Raw genomic sequence first — 22022 nt, 5'->3', positions numbered from 1 at the left:
ATTTGTTCTGACTTAATTTTAATTACCTTATTCCCTAAGAATAGTATTGATAAAGTATATAAAGTGACAATTGATTTGATTCTGGTTCTGTTTTTAATTTTTTTTTTTTTAACAAGCCCCCCCCCCCAAACCGCCCCTGAGGCCCAACTTCCCCCCGCCCCTTCCCCCACCTCCCAATGAGACGTCCTGGGTCATAGGGCACACAGGTGTAGGCGTCAGTAAGGACAGTACGTCGCAGCATGCTCCGTGGCCTGATCAACAGAATGTACATTTCAGGTGAACAAAATACAGATAAGTTACTTCACTTTGCTGTCAACCTAACCTAAATTTAAGAGGTGAGGTATTTTCCCCTTCTGTTAGGACTTTTGATGCTGTACTACCGTTGTCTAGGCCGCTGGCGTGGATAATCCCTTTCTGTTTTTAATATATATATATATTCATTACATTTTTTAAAGGTTTGTTCTTAGATGCTTTTGCGTGTGTGTGTGTGTGTGTGCGGGTGTGTGTGTGTGTGTGTGTGTGTGTGTGTGTGTGTGTGTGTGCTGTGTCTGTTAATACTCTCCACTTCTCTCTAATGCTCACCTATTGCCATTGTAAATGACGATACCATTTATTTATGTTTAAAGAAAAACTAAAAATGAAAAAAATGCCATTTGCAATGCCAATAGCTCTAACTTTAACAAAGACGAGACCATTGCATTGTAAATGCTTGTTGTGTTTTGGGAAGGGGACCTATTAGGTCCATGCCCACTCGTTCGAAGGGCACCCCTTTTATCGGGAGAGGCTGGAGCGGAACCAGGGGAGGACAATAGGGATTCTCTTTTTGACAGATCTCGCATTCCTGGCAGTGTTCCTTGATGTCTCTATATAACCCAGGCCAATGCAAATGCGGTAATACGTTCCTTGTGACCTTCTTTACCCCTATGTGTCCTGCCGTGATATGCAAATGAGAGAAAAAAAGTATGTGTTCTCTGAAGGCTTTAGGTACAAGCAACTGAGGTTCTTCTCCCTTCGATCCGTAACGGTATAATAGCCCGTTTTTGGAAACTAAGTGGGGGTAGGTCCTGGGAGGCGATAGTTCATTATGCTGGACATTTTGGAGGGTAGGCTCATTGGATTAGGCAAACTTGAAGTTCTTATTCAGGAGCCAGGGTTCGGAGGTGACAAGAGCTGGAATGTGTGTCTCCTCAAGGTTTCCCTTCTCTTCTCTCCTGGTCTGCCTGTGTACTATGGCAAGGAGTATGTGTAGGAATTCTAGATTGTCCATCCTGATAATGAGCTCCTCAGGGAGTTCCTTCAAAGCCCCAACCCAGACTCTACAGGGGTTCCACCCGGGGGCGTTATGTCAATGATGGCGACTGGGTAGGGCTTCACATCTCCATGCATACACCGAATATGTACTAAAGCTTCTGGATAGATCTGGGACGAGTATCAGGACCCCCTGTATAACAGACTGCCTACACACAGAGTCTAACAGTCTTACTTTCTTCCCATTCACCTCTACACTTACATTGAAGGCTGTTACTATTTCTGCGGGATACAAGATGGAACGTGGTATGTATCAGACTTCCATGAGCTCTTCTGTTGATCTTTTTCGGGGACACACTCGGGCTATATGGCCCCACTTGCCACAATCAAAACATTAGGGCCCTTTGTATGGTGGGTAGTCCGGTTTCGGTGGATGTGGTCTTGGCGGGTCTGGTGGTGGTCTACAGTTCCATTTCTCGACCTTTCCCTGAGAAAAACGGGCGGTTTCTCTGTTTCCCACACAAGTGTACCAGGTTTGGCCCGAGAAAAAGTGGCAGCCATTTCCATAACTGTTCGGTGGTTAAACCTGAATGCGGTCTCAACCACTCTGGGTGTTATATGGCAGAGCTTCCAGGTACTGCTAGTGGTATATGCGGTCTATTTCCTCCTTTGTGCTTTCTGCAGGCTTCAACCATTTGTCCGCGGGTGCTTTGAGGTGGAAGAACAGTGTTTTGGGGTTTTGGCCTGGATGGCCCTTTTCCTTCCGGAAGCGTACACGGAACACTTCAGCTTACAGACCCAGAGGGTCAAGGATTACAGTTTTGATTTCTCCGTAGGGCGTATTTCGAGTGCCATTGGCCACCTGGTAGGCAGCATGGGCATCGTCTGTTAACAAAGGTGCTAGGAAGAAGGGCTATTTCTCTATGGGCCACCTGCAGGCTCTTGCTGCTCTCTCAAAGTTAAGAAGGAAGGTGTCTGGGTCCTCCCTTGCTACATACTCCTGGGGTGGTAACGCCTCGGGTTTCCCTGGTCCGGGTCACTGACTGCTCAGGAGCCAGTTTCCGTATTTCTCCTAGTTGGGTAGCCAAACTGCCCTTAAAAATGACCATCAGCTTGGGGCACGCTCATTTGCCGTTCTACAGCCCATGCCACTTTTTAATGCCCCGCAATTAAGTGTTGTATAACGGAGTAAATTCTGTCTATGTCAATGGACGGATTGCCTGTATTCTCCATCACTTGTGACGGTATGCAAGAATCTGTCTGCACTCGGGCCTAGTAAGACCTGGTTTTATTGCAAGCACTCTTCTCTTGCGGGATGCCAGAATTAATGGTGCACTAGGACCGTCTGGCCTTCAGTCCTGTTACACTTCACACAAACTGCCTTGGGTTCCGTTATCTTTTCCAGACCTTTTTCCATTGGTTTTCTTCTCCTTAAGGGTCCTTACTCTTCAGGTATCCCCGGACTCTCAGGAGAGAAAAGAAAGGGACCGTGAGAACTAAGCCCACTGTTGTACATTGATTCTTCATGTAATGTGGGTGTCTGTAGTCTTAGTCCTTTCTTAGTGTTCTCTCATTCTCTGTCTACCACAATGCCTATGTATGTTCTTACTTCCACCTGAGAATTCTACTAGTGTCAGTTGATGGTCTGGTCAGCTAGCGAGGTTGTATGCTCAGCTGTGTCCTTCAATAAATCTACATGTAATCAACTAGAAGTATCCTGTCATCACTTACCATTGCATTTACAACATTTTGGCGACTAGGATGGGATACCCTGATGAACTCTATCTAAGCGAGTTTATATAATTTTACCTGGTTTGTTTAACTTGTTGTGGGTTTTGGGGGTCAGTAGGGAAAGTGTAACTACCCTCTGGTGTACCCATCTTTGGGGAGGTTGTGGGCGTAAACACCTTTCCTTGTTGCATTGTTTTTCACTCCTCTAAACCATGTTTTAGTTTCACCAGGGGAGGGGGATGGAGTGAGTTGTACAAATGTCTTCTATCTTTTTGTTTTCCATTCGTGTTAGTGATATTTCTGATACCTCGTGTGGTTCTCAATTCGATTTGTGTATCCCTTTTTTGTACTACATGGGGTAGGTGTTGTAATCTCTGTTTTTGCTTTATTTCATTTCTTTTCTATAAAGGAGGGAGATGTGTTGTACATTGATTCTTCATGTAATGTGGTAGTCTTAGTCCTTTTTTAGTGTTCTCTCATTCTCTGTCTACCACAATGCCTATGTATGTTCTTACTTCCACCTGAGAATTCTACTAGTGTCAGTTGATGGTCTGGTCAGCTAGCGAGGTTGTATGCTCAGCTGCGTCTTGCTTTGCATATTTCCCTTCTGCTACACAACATGTGCCAACATGCAGCAACAGGGCATTGCCACCAGTCAAAGACGGAGTCCCTTTGATGGGGTTTTGTCTTGTTCTTCTCTGCTTTTTAAAGTCCAGACTGCAAATTTCATGCCACACAATGTTAGAAGGGAAAATACATTTTTACTTTCCAATCTCCTACTTTTGCAGTAAGGCACGGGCTCCAGATGAGTAGGGACCCGTCAGAGATTTTGTTAGCGGCGCGCAAACCCAAACATTAACAGGCAGAGCAGAATGTTTTTTGAGACGAAGAAAAGTAAAATAAATTCAAATATGCCCTGGCAGTCCTCAACATTTTGAGCAGGCGAAGCACCACGGCTGGGATTGTACACGGACAGATTGAGGCCCTCACATTCAAAACCTGTTTTGAAGAGGTTGACACCTGTGTGGCTTAGGGGTATGTAGCAAACGTGCGCAGAGGACAGCTGTACTGTTAGTGAATGGCTTTTGAGAAAATGAAGATGTGCTTAGTGTAGGATGCAGAAAATGCTGGCATCTGAAATCCGTTAAGTGCAGGACGAAGTGTGAGAACATAATTGAGTTAGGGGTGAAAGCTAGACTGTAAAATAAGCTCTTGTAAAATAGATGGCAAATTATGGTTTTGATGAAATAAAAGGCTGCCAAGAGATTGGAGTTGGATTTCTGGAAGTAGAAGGTTGGGCAGAGAGTGCAAGGCTTAGCAGACAGTATGTTGCTGGGCTGAACAGAGTGAAGTACTATGGAGTGAAGTGCTTTATAGTGAAACTAGGGTTGCCACCTTTCCAAATACCCGCAATTTGTTGCTGTTTTAATAGTCAGCAAAGGCCCGAGCATGAAAAAAAGTCATATGTATTCACTTGTAACATAACTTTTCTTTTGTTCACTTTACTTTATTTGATAATGAAGTAAGGGGAGGCCTTCTGTTGCAGCATTCCATCTATTCTAGTGCTTACTAATCCAATGTGTGGCACTAAGGACGTACATGGTCAGCAAGCTGTGTACCGTGGGTAGTTGGAAAGGTTTTCTTTGGTTTGTGATCTTATGTGGGAAGTATTTCCTTGTCTTCCCTGATGAACACCAATAATTAGACTCAAATTCAATGAAGCTGGGTGTGGGGGGATGTCTCAGAAAAATGTGCGAGTTGCTCGGCCTTTAGTAGCTCACGACGATTTTTTCCGATGAGAAGTAGCTCTTAATACAGAAAAGGTTGAAGACCCCTGCCCTAAACCAATCTGGGGCGCACACTTGAATTAATGCTTCTTGCTGCTGTATCTGCAGCAATGAGGATGCAGGGAATAGAGGTGTTGTCAATTAATTTACCCTATGCTGCTATCTAGTAGGCCCTCTTTCTATATTTCTCTGGGTGGTGTTGGAGGTGTATGAGCCCTGTCATAACGTGAAAGGGGACCAAATAAGTTTGCAATTCTCCAATGAGTGGCAGATTGGGCAGCTACCCTTTTCTCAGTAGCATCTAACCTTTTACTTTCTTTATCTGGTGGAGGTGCCTCACCAGATTTCTTTTTGTTTTACCTCTTCTGTGCTGGGGCAACCATCAGAGAGTTAGGAGGGAAGTGTCCTCTGATGTAAATAGGGTCCATATGGATGATTTATATTTCTTATCTACCCTCGTAGAAATGACACATCCATTAACTGGGTCTTTAAAGATGTCAGGAGTATGTCGAAGCATGCCTTTCAGCATGGGCAGATATTGCGCAGATTGTTGACTAGCAGAGAGTGTTGCATGTAAAAAGTAATCTTCTAGTGGGTCTGTATGTAGCTGAACTTTGTGATATGTGGCTGCCCTATTTATGATGTCATGGTAGGTAATGGTGACATCAGGTGAAGATTGCTTTTCTGGATAAAGGACAAGGTCTGGATCTGTAGAGGGGTCTATGTCATCAGAGCCCCATGGGTCATCATGTGGTGGAATGAAGTACTAGTCTCCATCATCCTCATCCCCCCCAAAAGAATGAGTAGACCCCTATGGGGAATATGGTGGTGGTGAAGGAGGTGCAGGTGGTGGTGGTGGGGTAATGGTATGCACAGGGCTAGAAGCCTTGTCAGTCATTCTCCTTCGGTGGTATTGGTATGCCCAAAGCGCCCTCAAAAGTGAGTTGTCTTTTAGCTGGCTGTGCAGAAGTCTGTGGAGCTATGGCAAGAATTTGAGCACTGTCTGGGTGGATAACCAGATGTTTCTGGTGTAAACCAATGTCTTCCTGCATCCGTTCAAGCACAGGTTTGATATTCTCCGGGAAGACTATTCAAAGTGCGAAGGAGTACGATTTCGGCTACGATGCCATCTTCGATACCGAGGATTTTGATGCTGATCCCTTTGATTGATGCCAATCCTTTCGGCATCAAGGGTGTTGTATATGGTCAATTCTGGCACCAAGATGGAATGATGTATCAGTGCCAACCTTCTCGAATCAAATGGTAGACTTGGGAGTCGGTCAGAGGGAAGGTGGTTTTTGCTTTTTTTTACGGTGTCTAGGATGAATGTTTCCAACAGAGCTGCTTGGTGCCAACCATGGCCCAAGGGCAGTGGTGGCCCATGTGAAGTTTTTGAACAGTCCAGACCCTTTGGGATGGGTTGTTGAAGCCAGAAAAGAGGGGGTAATGTACTCACAAGTTGTCCCGGCATGATGTCTTGCTTCTCTAGCTCAGAGCCTGAGCAGTATTTGGGCAAAAAAAAAAAAAAGAGGTTTAATCTGCTGCCGCAACCTGAGCTTGGGCCTCCGCTTGAGGGTCCTTATATACGAAGAGGTCTGCTATAGCATCGGCACTGCGTTTGGACATCTCAAGTCGTCGATCTCTGAGCATCTTTTTGGACTGAAAGCAGCGGCAGGCCTCACAGTTGGCTTCCTTGTGGTCTGGAGAAAGGCACAAGTTACACACCTGATGGAGATCGCAAGGACATTCATTCCATCACCAGGTGGACGTGTTGTGAAATGGACTTTAAAGACAAAGTCCACCTCAAAGAGCAAGAGCAAGGCCCACCGCGGTCAAGGTCGACTGGAGCCTGGCCTACGAAGTCTTGGTCGGTGCAAAGTTCAGTGAGATTGTGAATTGAAGTGCAATCAAACACAAAACTGACGGTGAAGTCTGGAAAAAGAAATGACGAAGGTTTGGAACTGGAGCAGGGAGCCTGCAGCAAATCCTTCACCATCGACAGAGCCCCCGCGACCGCCGAAGGAACGCTCGATACACACAAAACCGAAGCCCTGTCTTGCATTCTGCTCAACGTGAGCTCCCTGCACCCGACGTCACCTTCTTCACGGAAACCTGGACCAATGCTACCTCCGGTCCCGACATCGCCACCGCCCAGACGGCTACAAGATCCAGAGAAAAGGCCGCCCGCTCCGCCCAGGAGGAGGACTCGCCATTGTACACAAGACCAGCTCTGACTCTCCACAACCAGCACGAGTGACCCACACTCCAACACAGAAGACCTCCACTTCCAGATCCAGACTAGCCCCAGGACCACCCTACGCGGCACCGTCATCTACAGATCTCCAGAACCTCGCATACACCATAGCCAAGCTCGCAGCCCCCCACGCCTTGACCTCCATGGACTACATTCTACTCTGAGATCTGTACTTCCAGCTCTACAATAGCAACGATCCCGACTCCACTACTCTCCTCGACAACCTCGCTAACTTAGGATTGAATCAGCTCGTCAACACACCCCCCCACAGAGAGGGTCACACCCTGTACCCCAACTTTGTAGGAGGATCAAACGTCCGCTTCTGCCACACCAAACAGCCCCTCTGGACCGCCCACCACTGCATCCATTTCACCTTCAATACCACCACCGCACCCAAACCCGTCCCACGCCCGCCTGACGGAACTGGAACTAGGTCACAGAGGACCACCTCAACACCGCCCTCCAGCAATACCCCCGACCCCCCCATCGCTGCGACCGACACCTACTCCGCAGCCAGAGAATTTCACTGCTGGATCTCCAGCTGCTCTGACAAGCCCAGACCCCTCCGCCCCCGCCAAACAATACCTGCCGAAAGCCGCCTGGTTCACTACAGAACTTCAAGATGCCAGACGCTCCTGCAGACGCCAATACAAAACATGGCGGAACCTGAAAACCACGGAACGACCACAGCCGCGGCCTGAAGGAATACCACCAGCGCATAAGAGATACCAAAAGGCCCTTCATTAGAGACAAAGTCCAGACCAACGTGACCAACATCAAGAACTGTTTAGTGTCATACAGCAGTTCATTAAACCCACCAGCGAATCCACGGACATCATACCGTCCCAGGAACTCTGCGACAAACTCAGCTCCTACTTCCACCTGAAGGTCAAGGCCCTCTACGACAATTTTGGCAAACCAACGACCAGCACCACCCCCTACCCACCACTGCTGATAAGTCAACCATCACGCCCTTGGAGTCCGCTACTGTAGAACTCATCACAGCGGCCATGAAGAAAACCCACTCAGGAGCCCAAACTGACCCCTGCCCACCGCACATATTCCACAGAGAAACCACCGTCATCGCACCCGTAGTAGGACGTACCATCAACACCTCCCTCACATATAAACACCTCCCTCACATCAGGCATCTGCCCAGACGACTGGAAACGGGCAGAGGTAAAACCTCTCCTCAAGTAACCATCGGCCGACCCAACGGACATGAAAAACTACCGGCCCATCTCTCTCCTGCCCTTCGCAACCAAAGTCACAGAGAGGCTCGTAAACAACCAACTGACCGCCTTCACAGAAGAGTACTCCATCCTGGACGCCTCCCAGTCTGGATTCCGTAGCAACCACAGCACCGAGACTGCCTTCCTCGCCGCCACTGATGACATCCGCATGCTGCTCGACAAAGGACACATCACGTCCCTCATCCTTGTGGACCTCTCCGCAGCATTCAACACCGTCTCACATCGCACGCTCGCAGCCAGACTACACGAAGCAGGAATACAAGAAGCTGCCCTCGACTGGATCCAATCCTTCCTCTCTGGCAGAACCCAGAGGATTCGACTCCCCCCCCTCTTCCAAGCCCATGGAAATCAACTGCGGAGTACCCCAGGGATCATCACTCAGCCCCACGCTCTTCAACATGTACATGGCGCGCCCCCCCCCATAGCCGCCATCGTCAGACATCATGGGCTCAGCATCGTATCCTCGCCGATGACACCCAGCTCATCCTCTTGCTTACTAAGAATCCAGAGGACACCAAACTTCCAGGAAGGTATGAAGGGCGTGGCAGGCTGAATGAAGGACAGCTGCCTGAAACTAAACTCAGAGAAGACCAAGATCTTCATCCTCGGACCCTGCACCTTCGCCTGGAACAAAACCTGGTGCCCCCCCCCCCCGTTCTCGAGAACCCACCCACCCCTACGGACCATGCCCGGATCCTCGGCATCATCCTGGACTCCTCCCTCTCCATGAACTGCCAGATCAACGCAGTCGCCTCCACTAGCTTCAACTGCCTTCGCATCCTCCGTAAGACCTTCAAGTGGATCCCCCCCAATCTACAGAAAGACCGTAACCCACACACTCATCACCAGCAGACTGGACTACAGCAACGCCCTCTACGCCGGAATGAACAAGACTCTTCTGCACAGGCTCCAGAACATCCAGAACGCCACAGCCAGACTCGTCCTCGGGACACAGCGCCATGAGCACATGACCCAACAAATAGGAGGCCTCCACTGGCTTCCCATGGAAAAGAGGGTCATCTCCAAACTCCTAACCCACACCTACAAATCCCTTCACAACATCGGTCCCAAATACCTCAATGAGAGCGTATACTTCCACGTACCCAAGAGGAACCTCCACTCTGCCGACCTCGCCATTGCAGAGCTCTCCCGCATCCACAGAAACAGAAAGGGCGGGAGAGCTCTCTCCTACATCGCAACCAAAACCTGGAACAAGCTCCCAGTGAACATCAAACACTCCCCAACCCTGCACACGTTCAGAAAGGACCTCAAGACCTGGCTCTTCAACTGATCCTGTGCTGCCCCCCACCCTAGCGCCTTGAGACCCTCAAGGGTGAGTAGCACGCTATACAAACCCCTGATTGATTGATTGTTTTCTTCCACCTTTCAGTTCAGATATCAATTAATCTAGCAATGGAATCGATGATCATGCACATTTTCCAGCAAGAGGAGGAGTCACTAAACCTAGTGACTCAAAAGACTTTCTTAGAAGAAAAACAACTTGCACACATCTGACCCCAACACTGAATTACTAAATCATGCTAAGTATGTGTATCTACAGCCACGCATGCCTCAAACTAGTGTTTTTCTTTTTGCAGGTTTCAAAGCTCTTTTACCTTACCAAAGAGTCTGGGCTCCGGGAACGGGATGAGGATCTCGATGTGGGCAACTGTTTTAAGAGAACCCACACAGTGATCACTTGAATCCTGTATCACAGCCAGGAAGGCCCCTGATCAAGAGTTGTCAGGTACTCAAAGCAGCTGAGTGAAAAGGACCTGAACAATAAGGTAGGTGCATCTCAGATGTGATCTGATCCTCATAGGCTCAACTTCTGGGTGAATTCTGCCCCCACCACAAAGACCATGAGCAACAGACTATTTGAAACTGTAGTCAACGTTTGCTGAACTGGTGTTGTTCGTTTGTTGATAAAGTTTTAGATTAATGTAATTGTGATGGTACTAATGTGCATGGGCAGTTCCATGGTTCAGGCCATTTCTAGCACCAGTGGTCACCCTTAGATGTGCTCACTGGTTCAATCCGGGTTTCCTCACTGATAAAATAAAAACTGCTTAAAGTCTGCAAAATTGGTCCATGGAGTGTGTACCTTTCATTTCAGTGCCAAAAAGCGACACAACAACCTCCCCAGACTTCTCTCCAGAGGGCCACTCAGAAGTGTTGTGCTCGATTCACTCCAAATCTACTCGCAGGTTTCTCATCTCATCTCAAAGCTGCTGCGTTCCATCGGAGAAAAGTACGCTATGTCGCCGTGCAGCTAAACTTGACCTCAGGAACCTCGCTTCACTACTCAAATCACTAGGAGTCACATGCATTCCATATTTTAAATTCAATTCACATAGAAATATTGGCCAGCAAAACACAGTTTTTTTCCTCACATGCCGCTTGATTTTCCTTACGCTGCAACTTTTTGGTTCACAACAGCCAAACAGCAAGACTGCCTTTAAGCTACCACGGATGTATGATGACAACGCGTACCATCACAACCCGGTATGTTACATTGCGGTCTTAACAACTCAAGTCGTTACATCGACTTGCGCTAGAGGGCGCTGGACTTAGGAATAGTGTGAATTACTATTTCAACTCCAGTCTACGTACAGTCCTCTGCACATTCGTTGTGAAACTGACTGGAACCTTAAATTAGAAGTTCTCGAATCAGTGTTGAAAGCATGGGCATTTATTTTGTGATGTCCACCGCCACCTTAGATAATTGTGTTAAGTGATCCAGAAGTCATGTATCCATTAAGGCTTTGAGGAGTTGCCATTGTTAGCTTCACAACAGAAGACATCATGAGAAGTATCATGTCTCATTAAGCTCTATTAATATTAATTCAGCCATACTTAAAGAGATCTTAAAGAAGCATTTGGTGCCTAGAATGAGTGGTCAATACCCTTGGCAGAGGTTTGAGGATTATAATGAGACTTCTGAAGACTCAAGAGGTTGCTACAGACTGAAGGGAGGTCACTGAAGCCTGGGGAGAGATTTCTTAGGACTAGGAGCAGATCCAAGGATTACAATGAAGTTTATGAGCTCTCTTCTGTTTGAAAGGAACTTACTAAAGAATGAGGCCCGAATATGCTTTTTAAGAAATTTCTAAAATGTTAGATACTGAAGAGATGTTTTGGAGAGTGGTACGTTAATTAGTAAATTCGGAATGAGTTTCCCACAGCTCTGAATCGAGAATTTAAATTGAATACAATTAGTGAAGGGCAAAATTCATGCCCAAGGGCGTCTTGGCGCTATGGAATGAGGGTGTTGGGCTGCAGAACAATTAGAAAGAAAGCTCTCTTACAGGACATCGCCTGCCTCTATGTCTTGTGAGAAAAGCCAGTTTCTTCTAAAATAATCTAAAGAGGAGTAAGGAAGAGGTCGTTTTTAGTGTCAGTGGTAGACTGTTCCAGAGCACCGCAGTGGCCCTAAAAAAGCTCTTTCCACCCTAGATGGTCTTCATAAAACCAGAGACAGACAGGTTCTTGGCACAGCCTGAACGAAGCGTCCTCCCTGAAATATACTATGTGAGCTTGTCCTTGAAGCGACCTGGTACAGGTTCACACAGTGATTTGTAGACCAAACAGAGGGCCTTAAACGTACACCGTTTTCTGACTGGTAGCCAGTGAAGTTGCCCGATGGCTTCATTAGCTGATTATTATTTTGGTATTTTGAAAAGGAAACATGCAGCTGCGTTCTGCAGTCTAGAGCCTCTTCATGGGACCTACTGCGAGATTGAGATAGAGGCTGTTGCAGTAGTCAATCCTCGAGAGTACCAAGGTGATGATCACAGTTTTCAGGAGATCAGGTTGTAGGAATTTGAGGGGCTCTCCCAAAATGTACTTTCCCTTTCTGCATGATAAGCACACTTTTCTTAGGGCTTCAGGTAGGTTTAAAAAATATAAATATGTTTTGTGAGGGCAGGTGCTCATTTCAGGACTCAATGGAGTGTTCGAAGGACTCAAAGGGGTTTCTTGAAATTTAAGGGAGTTTCCTGATGACTCAGGGAAGTTTTCTGAGGATTCCGATTTCAGGGGAAATTAAGATATTGTCTGAGGAATTGTTTTACGAGGATGTGAAAAGTTTTTACGGAGATCTGAAAGTTTCACAGCACTTTGTGTGAGCTCAGTAATGGTATTTGCCATTGTAGTAGCCAGATCTGCTCCTCGTACACTGAGAATAGAATAATAAACCAGCCTTACCTCTCTAGGGTGCTTCTGCCATCCTGAAAAACAGAGAAACAAATATGGTGAAATCAGTTTCCACAACAATATAGGTCTGGATTTTTTAGCATTGAAACACTTCTAACCAGCCATAGTTGGAAGACATTGTGAAGCTATTCCTCTTGCAGTCTGTAAGCTTTTGAATGGAGTTGCGTTATACCGCGCAGTCTGTAATCTTATGGATTATGGACATCTGATTTCAAATTAATTTCTGGGATCGTATCCCCTTTCTCTACAACCTAGGTCCCCTCCCATCCTGTCCTGAAGAAGACCCTTAGCTGAGGTGCCAATCGTCCCCTATCAGCGCCAGGGTCGAAACGTCGACGATTCTCCCCACCCCCCTCTGTTTGGGGCCTGCATTTTTTCGTTTCCCCTCTCCTCCCCATTCCTTTTTGTTTGTCTGCAGAGAGGCAGTGATACTGTAACAGACTTGTGTAATAACATATGACAAACTGTTTGGGACAGGCCCTTTGTTCCATTTTGCTAAGAGAATTGGATCTTAGTTGAATTTAAAACATTGGAGTTTCTTCTTGAATCTTTCCTTCGATTCCTTTCTCTCTTCACGCGAGCACTTACTTTTGGACTCTCTTCTTACTGCACTTGACAGTATTCCCCAGCTCTTATTGTTTTTATTTGATTGAATGTAAATACATTTTGTTAATTAATTTATCTAAGAGAAACTATGTGTCTTTTTAGAGAAAAGCATTTTGGGTACTACAAATGAATGTATAAGCATTTGGCTGTGTATGTAGATATATATATATTTTCTCCTTTTCATTTCTCCGTAGGATTGATTCCTGGAATTTGTAATATTGTTTCATTAATTGACTTTAACTGAGGTAGGTCTAGGACCACTTTTCTTCTCTCTAACAGAAGCCATAAGTCATTTCCAAAAATTGTAAAAAAAAAGCCACATAAAACAAAGGGATTGGAAATTGTGTTAATAAAATCTTTTCCGTTGGTGACAATATTCCCAAAGTCCATAAGACGCCCAACAATATAACTCACAGCACATATTTATTTATGTTTAAGCAAAAAAAGGGAGAGCAAATAATGAAGGACGAAAAAGACCCACAGCCGCCCAAGGCCACTTTAGAGCAGAGAGCATAAGGAACCTGTTTATCAAGAGCCTGCAACATTGTTAGCCCCTTTAAATCGAACCACATCCCTCAAGACCATTAACACAAAGGAGCCTCCAATAAACTCGGGGTATTTTACTTACCAAAAAAACGCACAGCCGCCCAAGGCCACGTTAGTGCAAAGAGCATAAAGAGCCCATTTATAAAAAGCTAGAAACATAGCTAGCCCCTTTAAATCAAACAACTTCCCACAAGACCATCAACACGAAAGAGCCTCCACTATACTCGGTGTGTGATACTTACAGACTGGCGTGCTTCACCGACGTTGCTGCATGTCATCGTTTCCACAAGTCAATTACCACAAAACCAATCAGTGACACAACGTATACCCCACGTCACATGTAAACGTTCAAAAAAGTTTGTTTCAAGTGTACTCTTTACTAATAACCTGTGTCCGCGCAGCTTAGTTAATACACTACTAGCCGGTTAGAAGGCAATATAGAAAACCACTGTTATGTTCATTTGGACTAAGTACGAGCAATCTCGGCGCCTGCATAGTTTTATAGTGTATTCCTTTTTAGCGTGTGTCCGCGCAAGCGGCTTTAGTATTTCAAACCTGTTGCCATATGGGTCAGAACCACCATTAAGTTTGTCTTGACAGTGTGACGATCCTGGCGCCCCCACGTATTCTAATCAACCTGGATATCATCATAGGACGCATGTATCCTCTTTTTATTCAAAGTTCGGGCTCAAGTTTTCCCTATAAAGATGACCTTTTTATGCAGGGCTTTTGTCCTTAGTTGATGGCGTAGCAAGAGAGAGGGGAAGTACAAAGTGCACCCAGCATAAAAAAAGATAGCGCAATAGGCAAATTTGGCCAAACACTACATCATATGTGTTATACACAACTTTTAACAAGCAAATAAAATTAACAGTGTCTTCGTACCATATACCACAATACTATTTTATATTTTGCCCTCATCAGTCACATTCGATTAGATGTATGGATGTCACTATTTAAGGTGAGGATCAATACGCATGAGTATAAACCTCACTAGGCCAAAACAAATTTTAAGACCCAGAGAGAACACAACATGATTAGAGTAACAAACAGTAGAGGATGAATAAGCAAAAAGAAGTCCAAACAATAAAGTCCAGAAATGTAACAGAACAACAAAACAACAGAAGAAGGTGGGGGGGCATAGGGGTAGAATTCACCCTACATTAAACATCTCATTTGATCGACGAACAGATTGGACGAATTTCCATTAAGTCAACAATCTCAATCAGTATTAGTTCTAGTAAAACAGTTTCCACTTGTTCATTATAATTCACCATTCATGATCCTAGATTTATATAAACACCAAGATGTTTATAATAATGAGACATTATAACAGGTAATGCATTTCATTATCTGAATTTAAACCAGATGTTACTGCTCTCAATGTACAAATCCAGAAAGCCTCTATCTGCCTGAGGCGTAGCTCCCTGTTGCCTCCTCGTCTATCAGGTACCACATGGTCAATAGCATGGAATTTGAAATTACTCTTTGGAATCTCAGAATCTCAAATATGTGCCCCAAGGGCATTGGTGCCATCATTTCTGGAGCAAGCCCTTCTGTGTTCCTGTATGCGCACACACAGCTGTCTCACCGTGCTCCTAAAAGATATTTTCTGAGAATTGCAGATGATTACATAAATCACAAATGAGGATTGACAATTCATAAAATGTTTTACATACATAACGATGAATTAAACCCAGATCTGTGACTGGGGGTGAATGTTTTGCCATTGTGCAACATTCCGTCCATCATCTTGTGTGTTTTGCTAACATCATACATATAGCCACTGTTGTATGTGAAACGCATGGTTTTGTTCAGACCTGTACTACACACATTGCAAGGTGAAATCCCTTTGGAAGTTTCAATCATGTATTCTCCATGTTCGATCTAATGGCCCTATAGCTAGGACATAACATTTTCCTCAGAGTCCCTGATCTTTTATAAGTGATAGATGGTTTATCATTAACAAGTGGACCCACACCAGGTGTTCCCTTCAGTATTTTCCAATGTTTGTGCAGTATTTTGAATACATCTTGGTTGTGCTGTGAATACTTCGTAATTAAAGTAAGATGTTATTTATTAAAATATTTAGTCTTAGTTTCCCCTTTCAAGGTGTCAGTTCTCTTGACATGTCTTACTTTATTCAGGGCCTGATTAAGATCCTGATCACTGGAACCTCTGAATTGTGCCTTTTGAATAAAGGTTTAGGTTTCTGTGCATCAACTAAGGGTGTGTTCTCTGAATTGCATGCTGATCTTTTTAAATTTTCAAGAGCTAAACTGAAATGCCATTATTATCTTAAATCAGTTTCAAAAGCCACCACCTATGTCTGGTGGTAAAGAGGTGTTGAATGTATCATTTGAACATTTAAAAACAAGTGTCTTTGTTGATGTCCCTTGACGGTGATATGGAAATCCTGTTGAAAGGTGTTGCTCAGGAATTGGATATACATCAAGATTTAACATTGGATAGCTGTTTGGGTCCCAAAAGTAAATTTATCCCGCAGGGACCTCACCTAACTAATATTGATGTGTTCCATAAACTTGTTACTGAAGATCTATATGGCGTAGAGGACAAACTGGTTGAGGGAAGAGGTGGTTGACGCACTGATAATCTGACCCATGCAGAAAAGAGCGCACTGTACAGTCTGAAGAATGATTCCTCCCTGGTCATACGTGAAGCTGACAAGGGAGGAAATGTGGTAGTTATAAATAGATTAGACTATGATCATGAAGCCACAAGACAACTGTGTGATGAGGATTGTTACAGGATAATGAGTTGGAATCCTTGTCCTGTTGCAATGATGAAGATTAACACCCGTTTGTCGCATTGGAAAGAGATTGGACTTTTGTCTGATGTAGAATACCAATATCTCAAGGGTAAACTATGATTCTACGCACCCCTGGTTCAATGCAAGTTGCCGTAAAGCCAAACTGGACCTGCTAAAAGCAGTCAAGGCAAAGGACAGGACAGCAACCAAGCAGTGTAGGGCAAAGTATAAATTGACTACTAAAATAGAAAAGATAAACTGGGAAGCAGAGTGAGGGATGAAATCGATTTTATCGCGTTCACTTTCATAATTGTTTTTAGCATGATGCATCTACACATATACATTTTCGTACATTATAGTAGGAAATAGTAAATTACATTAGCAACCGGAATTGCCTTTTGCTCATGTTATATGGTATCATTTCATAATGGACCGAGAACCACACAGAAGCCATTTTATTGAACACAAACTAGGCTTAAGCAGTGATCACGTGTTGTCTTTCAGCGGCAGAGTAGGCCTCATTTAGTTCAGTTACACCAGACAGCTGAATTCATGTTGTTCTCTCCCTGCTCTGAGGCCCAAGGTTGCATCTGGCTTTCGAGGTGATAAGCACATTCTCGAAGGCGCCGGGCCGTTGTTCCCATGCACCAAGACGAAAGGGAGTCACCCCTCCTGACCCTCTCCAATAATAGCAAAAGCAGATTTCTAAACGAGCTTTGTGTGCCATATATGGTCTTTCCTTGAGCTACTGTGCCAACCAGTATTTTTCCATGTACAGTGATCTCATGTAATGTAATGATGGTATATATGCCATGTATTGAGTGTGGATCGGCAGTCTTCTCTGCGCACCGGCTGGGTGTGGACTGAGAGGCTCCTGTATAGAGTATTTTGAACAATAAACGATTGCCCTTTCTTTACTGCCAACTGACTGAATATTTTGGTAAAATAGCTATTGGTAAGTATGGCTCGCTAGATTTAAGAAATTGTAATGCGACAGATGGCGACTCCGCTGGGACTCCACGTTTGGGGTCGCCCTCGCGTAATATGGGGTGAAGTAAGGACAATTGAAGGGGTACTCTGGTCGAGGCGGTGGACTGATTAACGATTCTGGCTGAACTCCGCTCTCGCGATCAGAGAGCCCCAGCTGCTAGTGACCCGTCACCGGAGTCCTACGGCTGTAACCTAGGAACTGACCCGTGTTGGTCTTCAGGAAAGGGCAGTGAAGAACTTGCAATCATACCTGAGTGCACCAGGTGAGTGTGTTAGTTTTATGTTTTTGGGTCTTTGGATTGCGCTGTTCGGCACTTTGGAAACAGTTAACTGATTATGGTTTTGGTGGTCGGTGTACCACGGAGAGTTTTGGAGGTCTGACGGGGTGGCATTGAGGCTGCATGGGTAGATGCTCCACGGACTTGTTTGGTGAATAATAGAGGCCTTGATCGGATGCCTTGGTGTGGCACGTGTGTTGGGCACCCGGCAGGACTGCACTCGGAAAAGCCTGTGGTTGCACCTGGGTGACTTTTGGACATATCTGAAGCAGCTCTAAGGTAGCGGGCTCAGGTAGAATTGTCCTGAAGGTGAATCAGGAAGATTGCAGGATGGTCTGTAGGCGGTCTGTGGTTAATTCATGTCTGATTGCCTCTTGTTAGGCTCCGGACTGCCTGATTTTTGGTATTTGTTTGGTTCGGTGGTTGGAAATACATGAATTCTCCACGAACGGGAGTAGACGGGTTCTGTTCTTTGATTGTTTTGCTTTGAAGAAAAGACATGTCAATGTGAAATATTGTATGTTTGTTCGTCTCCTTTATATGTTGGAAGAGTTCGAGTGTGAGTGAACATGGCCATGTTTGAGAGTTTGTGAAGGAGTGTAAAAATTGACAAATACGATGTCGAGTTTTAGTAAAATATGTTTTGGGTGCTGTTGTCGTTGAAAGGATGGGCGATTGGATGAAAGCCAGCCTGCACCGCCAGAGGGCAGTCCAAATTTTGATATGTATGTAAAACATGGCCTTACGCCTATTTTGTGTAGTAATCTATGGCACAAATATACGAAAGATAATGTAGAGTTGCAATGGCCTCTAACTGGATCGTTCAATGAGAAAAAGATACAGTATTTACAGGATCGTTTATTTTCTAAGACAAGCCGGCAGTGAATGTTCGATTCTTTGAAACTGTGGCAAAAGGAGGTGAAACGTCGTTGAATTAGAGAAGAAAAGTTGCTTAAAATACAAAGTGGTCAGACCATAACCCAGAAATCCATGGCACACGATAGAGAACAAACTGAGAAAAATATTGAATGTTTAGATAGACCTACAGGCAGATAAAAGTTACACATCTCTAATTGAACCGGAAGATGAAATAGAGGACCTATTAGATGTACGTCCTCCGCCCCCTTATGCCCCGCAATGAGTATACCCTGCGGTACCACTCGCAACTGCTCCCACCTCGCTAGCTACGGCCCCGATGGTTACTGCCACCTCTACTTCTGTGGGACCAACTTTCACTCCTGTCTCTCCAGCACCTGCCATGGCCACCCTACTAATGGGCGAACAGTCACCCCCTGCTATGTCCCCGGTAACATTAGTTTCACCAACCTCGGCTTGGCCTTCTCTGTCGGCCACTTCGACACCCACCATGATTGATTTGACCCCCTCCCATGCCTCCGGGACTGTGGGTGCTCGACAGTTGTATACCCGTGCTGTAGTAGGCTCTAGGGAGAAAGAGTCGGTGATAGATCAGGCATCCCAGTGGGTACGGAATGCTATCTACACGGTTACTGATATTTGGGGAACCATGAAGGATTATGAACCAGTTATGCAGCAATATGCGTTGGAAACTATGGCGAATCGATTGATTTCCCTATGGGAACAATGTGTTGAGGATGGGAGAGCCCCGCAGGTCATTTATGATATTGTGGATCGGGCACATAAATTTGAATTAGGATTAGAAGATGTGTATGGGAATTTGGTCACTATTATGAAGTACCGGGAAAGGCTATTTACAAAATGCCCGAATTGGGACTCTCAGCATCCTATGCAGGAAGTAGCCAGGAGACGTGGCAGAAATGAGGGAGGAGGAAGAGGGTTTGTCCCAAGAGGGGTAGGAACAGGACTGGGAGGAGGAGTTCCGGCTGTTGCTTTGGGAGCGAACCAATGTGCTTATTGTAAACAGGAAGGGCACTAGCGAGCTCAGTGAGTGGAGCTGGGAGAGGGAGAGGGAGAGGACGAGGAGGTGTTGATCGCCGTGATATGAAAAGAGAAGAAGTAATACGAGGTGAGACAGGAGGAAATTGTTTCGATAATTCCAAAGGGAGGCAGTATTATAAAGAAGATTATGGAATGGGTGGGTCAGATGGGTACTCCTATGCATAGGACAGCCACGGACAGAGAGGGGGCCAAGTGTCAGTACCCGTCGACCAGAAAGGGCCTTATGTTAAAGGACAAATAATGGGAATTGTTGAGGATTTCCTAGTGGACACGAGTGCAATGAATAGTTCAATTGCACGTTCACTGGTCCCAGGGGCTGCTCTGTCCAGGCACAACAATGTTTCAGTTGGATTTTCTTGTATTCTAGTGGTAAGCCCCATTTCTAAACTCCTCCCACTTACAATAGGTCCTGTTACGGTGAATTCTCCATTTTTGTTGATGTCACATTGTGGGGAAAATTTACTGGGGTTTGACCTGTTGAAAAGGATGCAGGCAAAGGTTTATTGTTCTCCTGATGGAGTGTATCTAACTGTTCAATCACCTGATCAGCATACTAGGCAGAGCTTTGTGAAGAATGAGCAGCTCCCTCCTGAGCTGGCGGCCATTCCTTCTACATTGTGGGCGACTGGTGATACTGATGTAGGCCTTTTAAACATTCCACTGGTCTCTATCACCTTGAAACCAAATGTTAGTTTGCCCCGTATTCCACAGTATAGGATCTCACCGGCGGGTGAGAAAGCGTTAATGACGATAATACAGGATTTGATCGACAAAGGTGTGGTAGAAGAAACAGCCTCCAATATCTAGAATAGCCCTATAATAATAATAACAATAATAATAGGGAAGCTTATAAAGCGCCTGGTTACGCGCCCTGGCGTGTCCCCGCGCTATGGTGAGATGGCTACAACAGGATCCAAAAGAAGGGGAGACGGACCAACTACTGGACAAATAAGTAGGTTTTGAGTTTAGACCGGAACCTGGTCTTCGAGGGCTCAATACGCAGTTCAAGCGGTAATTTGTTCCATTTAAACGCTGCCAGGTACCTAAACGATCTTCCCCCCCATGCGCGCTTTTTTTACCTTGGGAATTTTCACCAGTCCCAAGCCCGCAGATCTTTAGGCACGGGACGGTTGATAGCGTGCTATCAAACTCTGTAGCGGTTGTGGCGCTCTGCCATTCAAAATGCGATGGTAGGTATAGAGTGCCTTGTACTCCACTCTACTTCTCACCGGGAGCCAGTGGAGAGTCTGAAGTGCCATTTTTGAAGATGCTCTCTTGGGTAGCCTCAAGATCAGGCGTGCCGCAGCATTCTGCAATACCTGAAGGCGACCAATGCTCTTCTCTGGTGCCCCCAGATACAGCAGATTCCCACAATCCAATCTCGCGGTCACCAATGCATGCACCAGTGTCTTGCGTGCTTCAGTTGGTAGAAGCTCCAGTACTTTCCTCAGAGTTTTCAAGACACCAAAGCAAACACCGACCACACGATTGATTTGGGATCCGAAGGTGAGACCTGCATCGAACCATACTCCCAGGTTCCTGGCTTCCTGGCAGGGCGCCGGTGCCGTCCTTAGGCAGGGTGGCCACAACTCCGACGACCACGCCGACTGGCCTCCCCCACTATGAGCACCTCCATCTTGCCGCCGTTCAGTTTCAGACAATTGGTGGACATCCAGCCAGCAAGATCTTGCATGCATGTTCTGAAATTGTCCGCGGCAAGACAGGGCGCACACGATAGGGAGATGACCAGCTGCGTGTCGTCGGCGTAGGACACTATTCGTAGGCCATAGCTCTCAACAATAGTTGCAACAGGGGCAACATATAGGTTAAATAAAGTTGGGCTCAGGGACGAGCCCTGGGGCACGCCCTGGCCCAGAGTGACCACTCTGGAATAACAGTCCCCTTGCCTGACTTGAAATCCACGATCTGCTAAGAAGGACTGGATCCATCTCAGTGCTGCACCTGATATTCCCCCTTTATTCAGACACTGTAGCAAGGTGGAGTGTGCTACAGTGTCGAAGGCAGCGCTGAGGTCCAACAGGATCAGGGCCATAGTTTGCCCCTCATCTGCACCCTGCCTCAAGGTCTCACTTGCCATAAGTAGGGCCGACTCCGTTGAGTGGCGGGGCCTGAAACCGAACTGAGAGTCATGGAGTAGGTTCGCCTCCTCCACATATTGCATCAGCTGGCCATTCACAACCTTCTCAGCCACTTTGGACATATAGGGCAACAAAGATATTGGTCGAAGGTTTTCTAATGTCTCAAAACTGATGTTTGATTTTTTTCGGAGGGGGAGCACGACTGCTTGTTTCCAGCCACTAGGCAGCAGGCTGGTCCAAAAGGAGAGATCCAGGATATGCCTTATATAGGGTTCCAGAACCCCTAGGCTGTCCCCAAGCCATCTAG

At 45.8% G+C, this 22022-nt stretch overlaps 1 protein-coding gene across 3 annotated transcripts in view; it reads right to left on the bottom strand.

The window, feature by feature from the left end:
* The window catches only part of LOC147710232 (E3 ubiquitin-protein ligase TRIM39-like), a 150232-nt gene that overhangs the window by 85506 nt on the left and 42704 nt on the right, over positions 1 to 22022 (bottom strand). For all 3 annotated transcript variants that reach the window (XM_086920909.1, XM_086920908.1, XM_086920907.1), the window contains exon 3: positions 12480 to 12502. In XM_086920909.1, coding sequence (XP_086777035.1) covers positions 12480 to 12502 — 23 coding nt within the window. The remainder of the gene's footprint in view (positions 1 to 12479; positions 12503 to 22022) is intronic.

Source organism: Lissotriton vulgaris, chromosome 5 (assembly GCF_964263255.1).
Source record: "Lissotriton vulgaris chromosome 5, aLisVul1.2, whole genome shotgun sequence".
In the NCBI taxonomy this organism is placed as follows: Eukaryota; Metazoa; Chordata; class Amphibia; order Caudata; family Salamandridae; genus Lissotriton; species Lissotriton vulgaris.
This window is presented reverse-complemented; position numbering and strand designations above follow the sequence as displayed.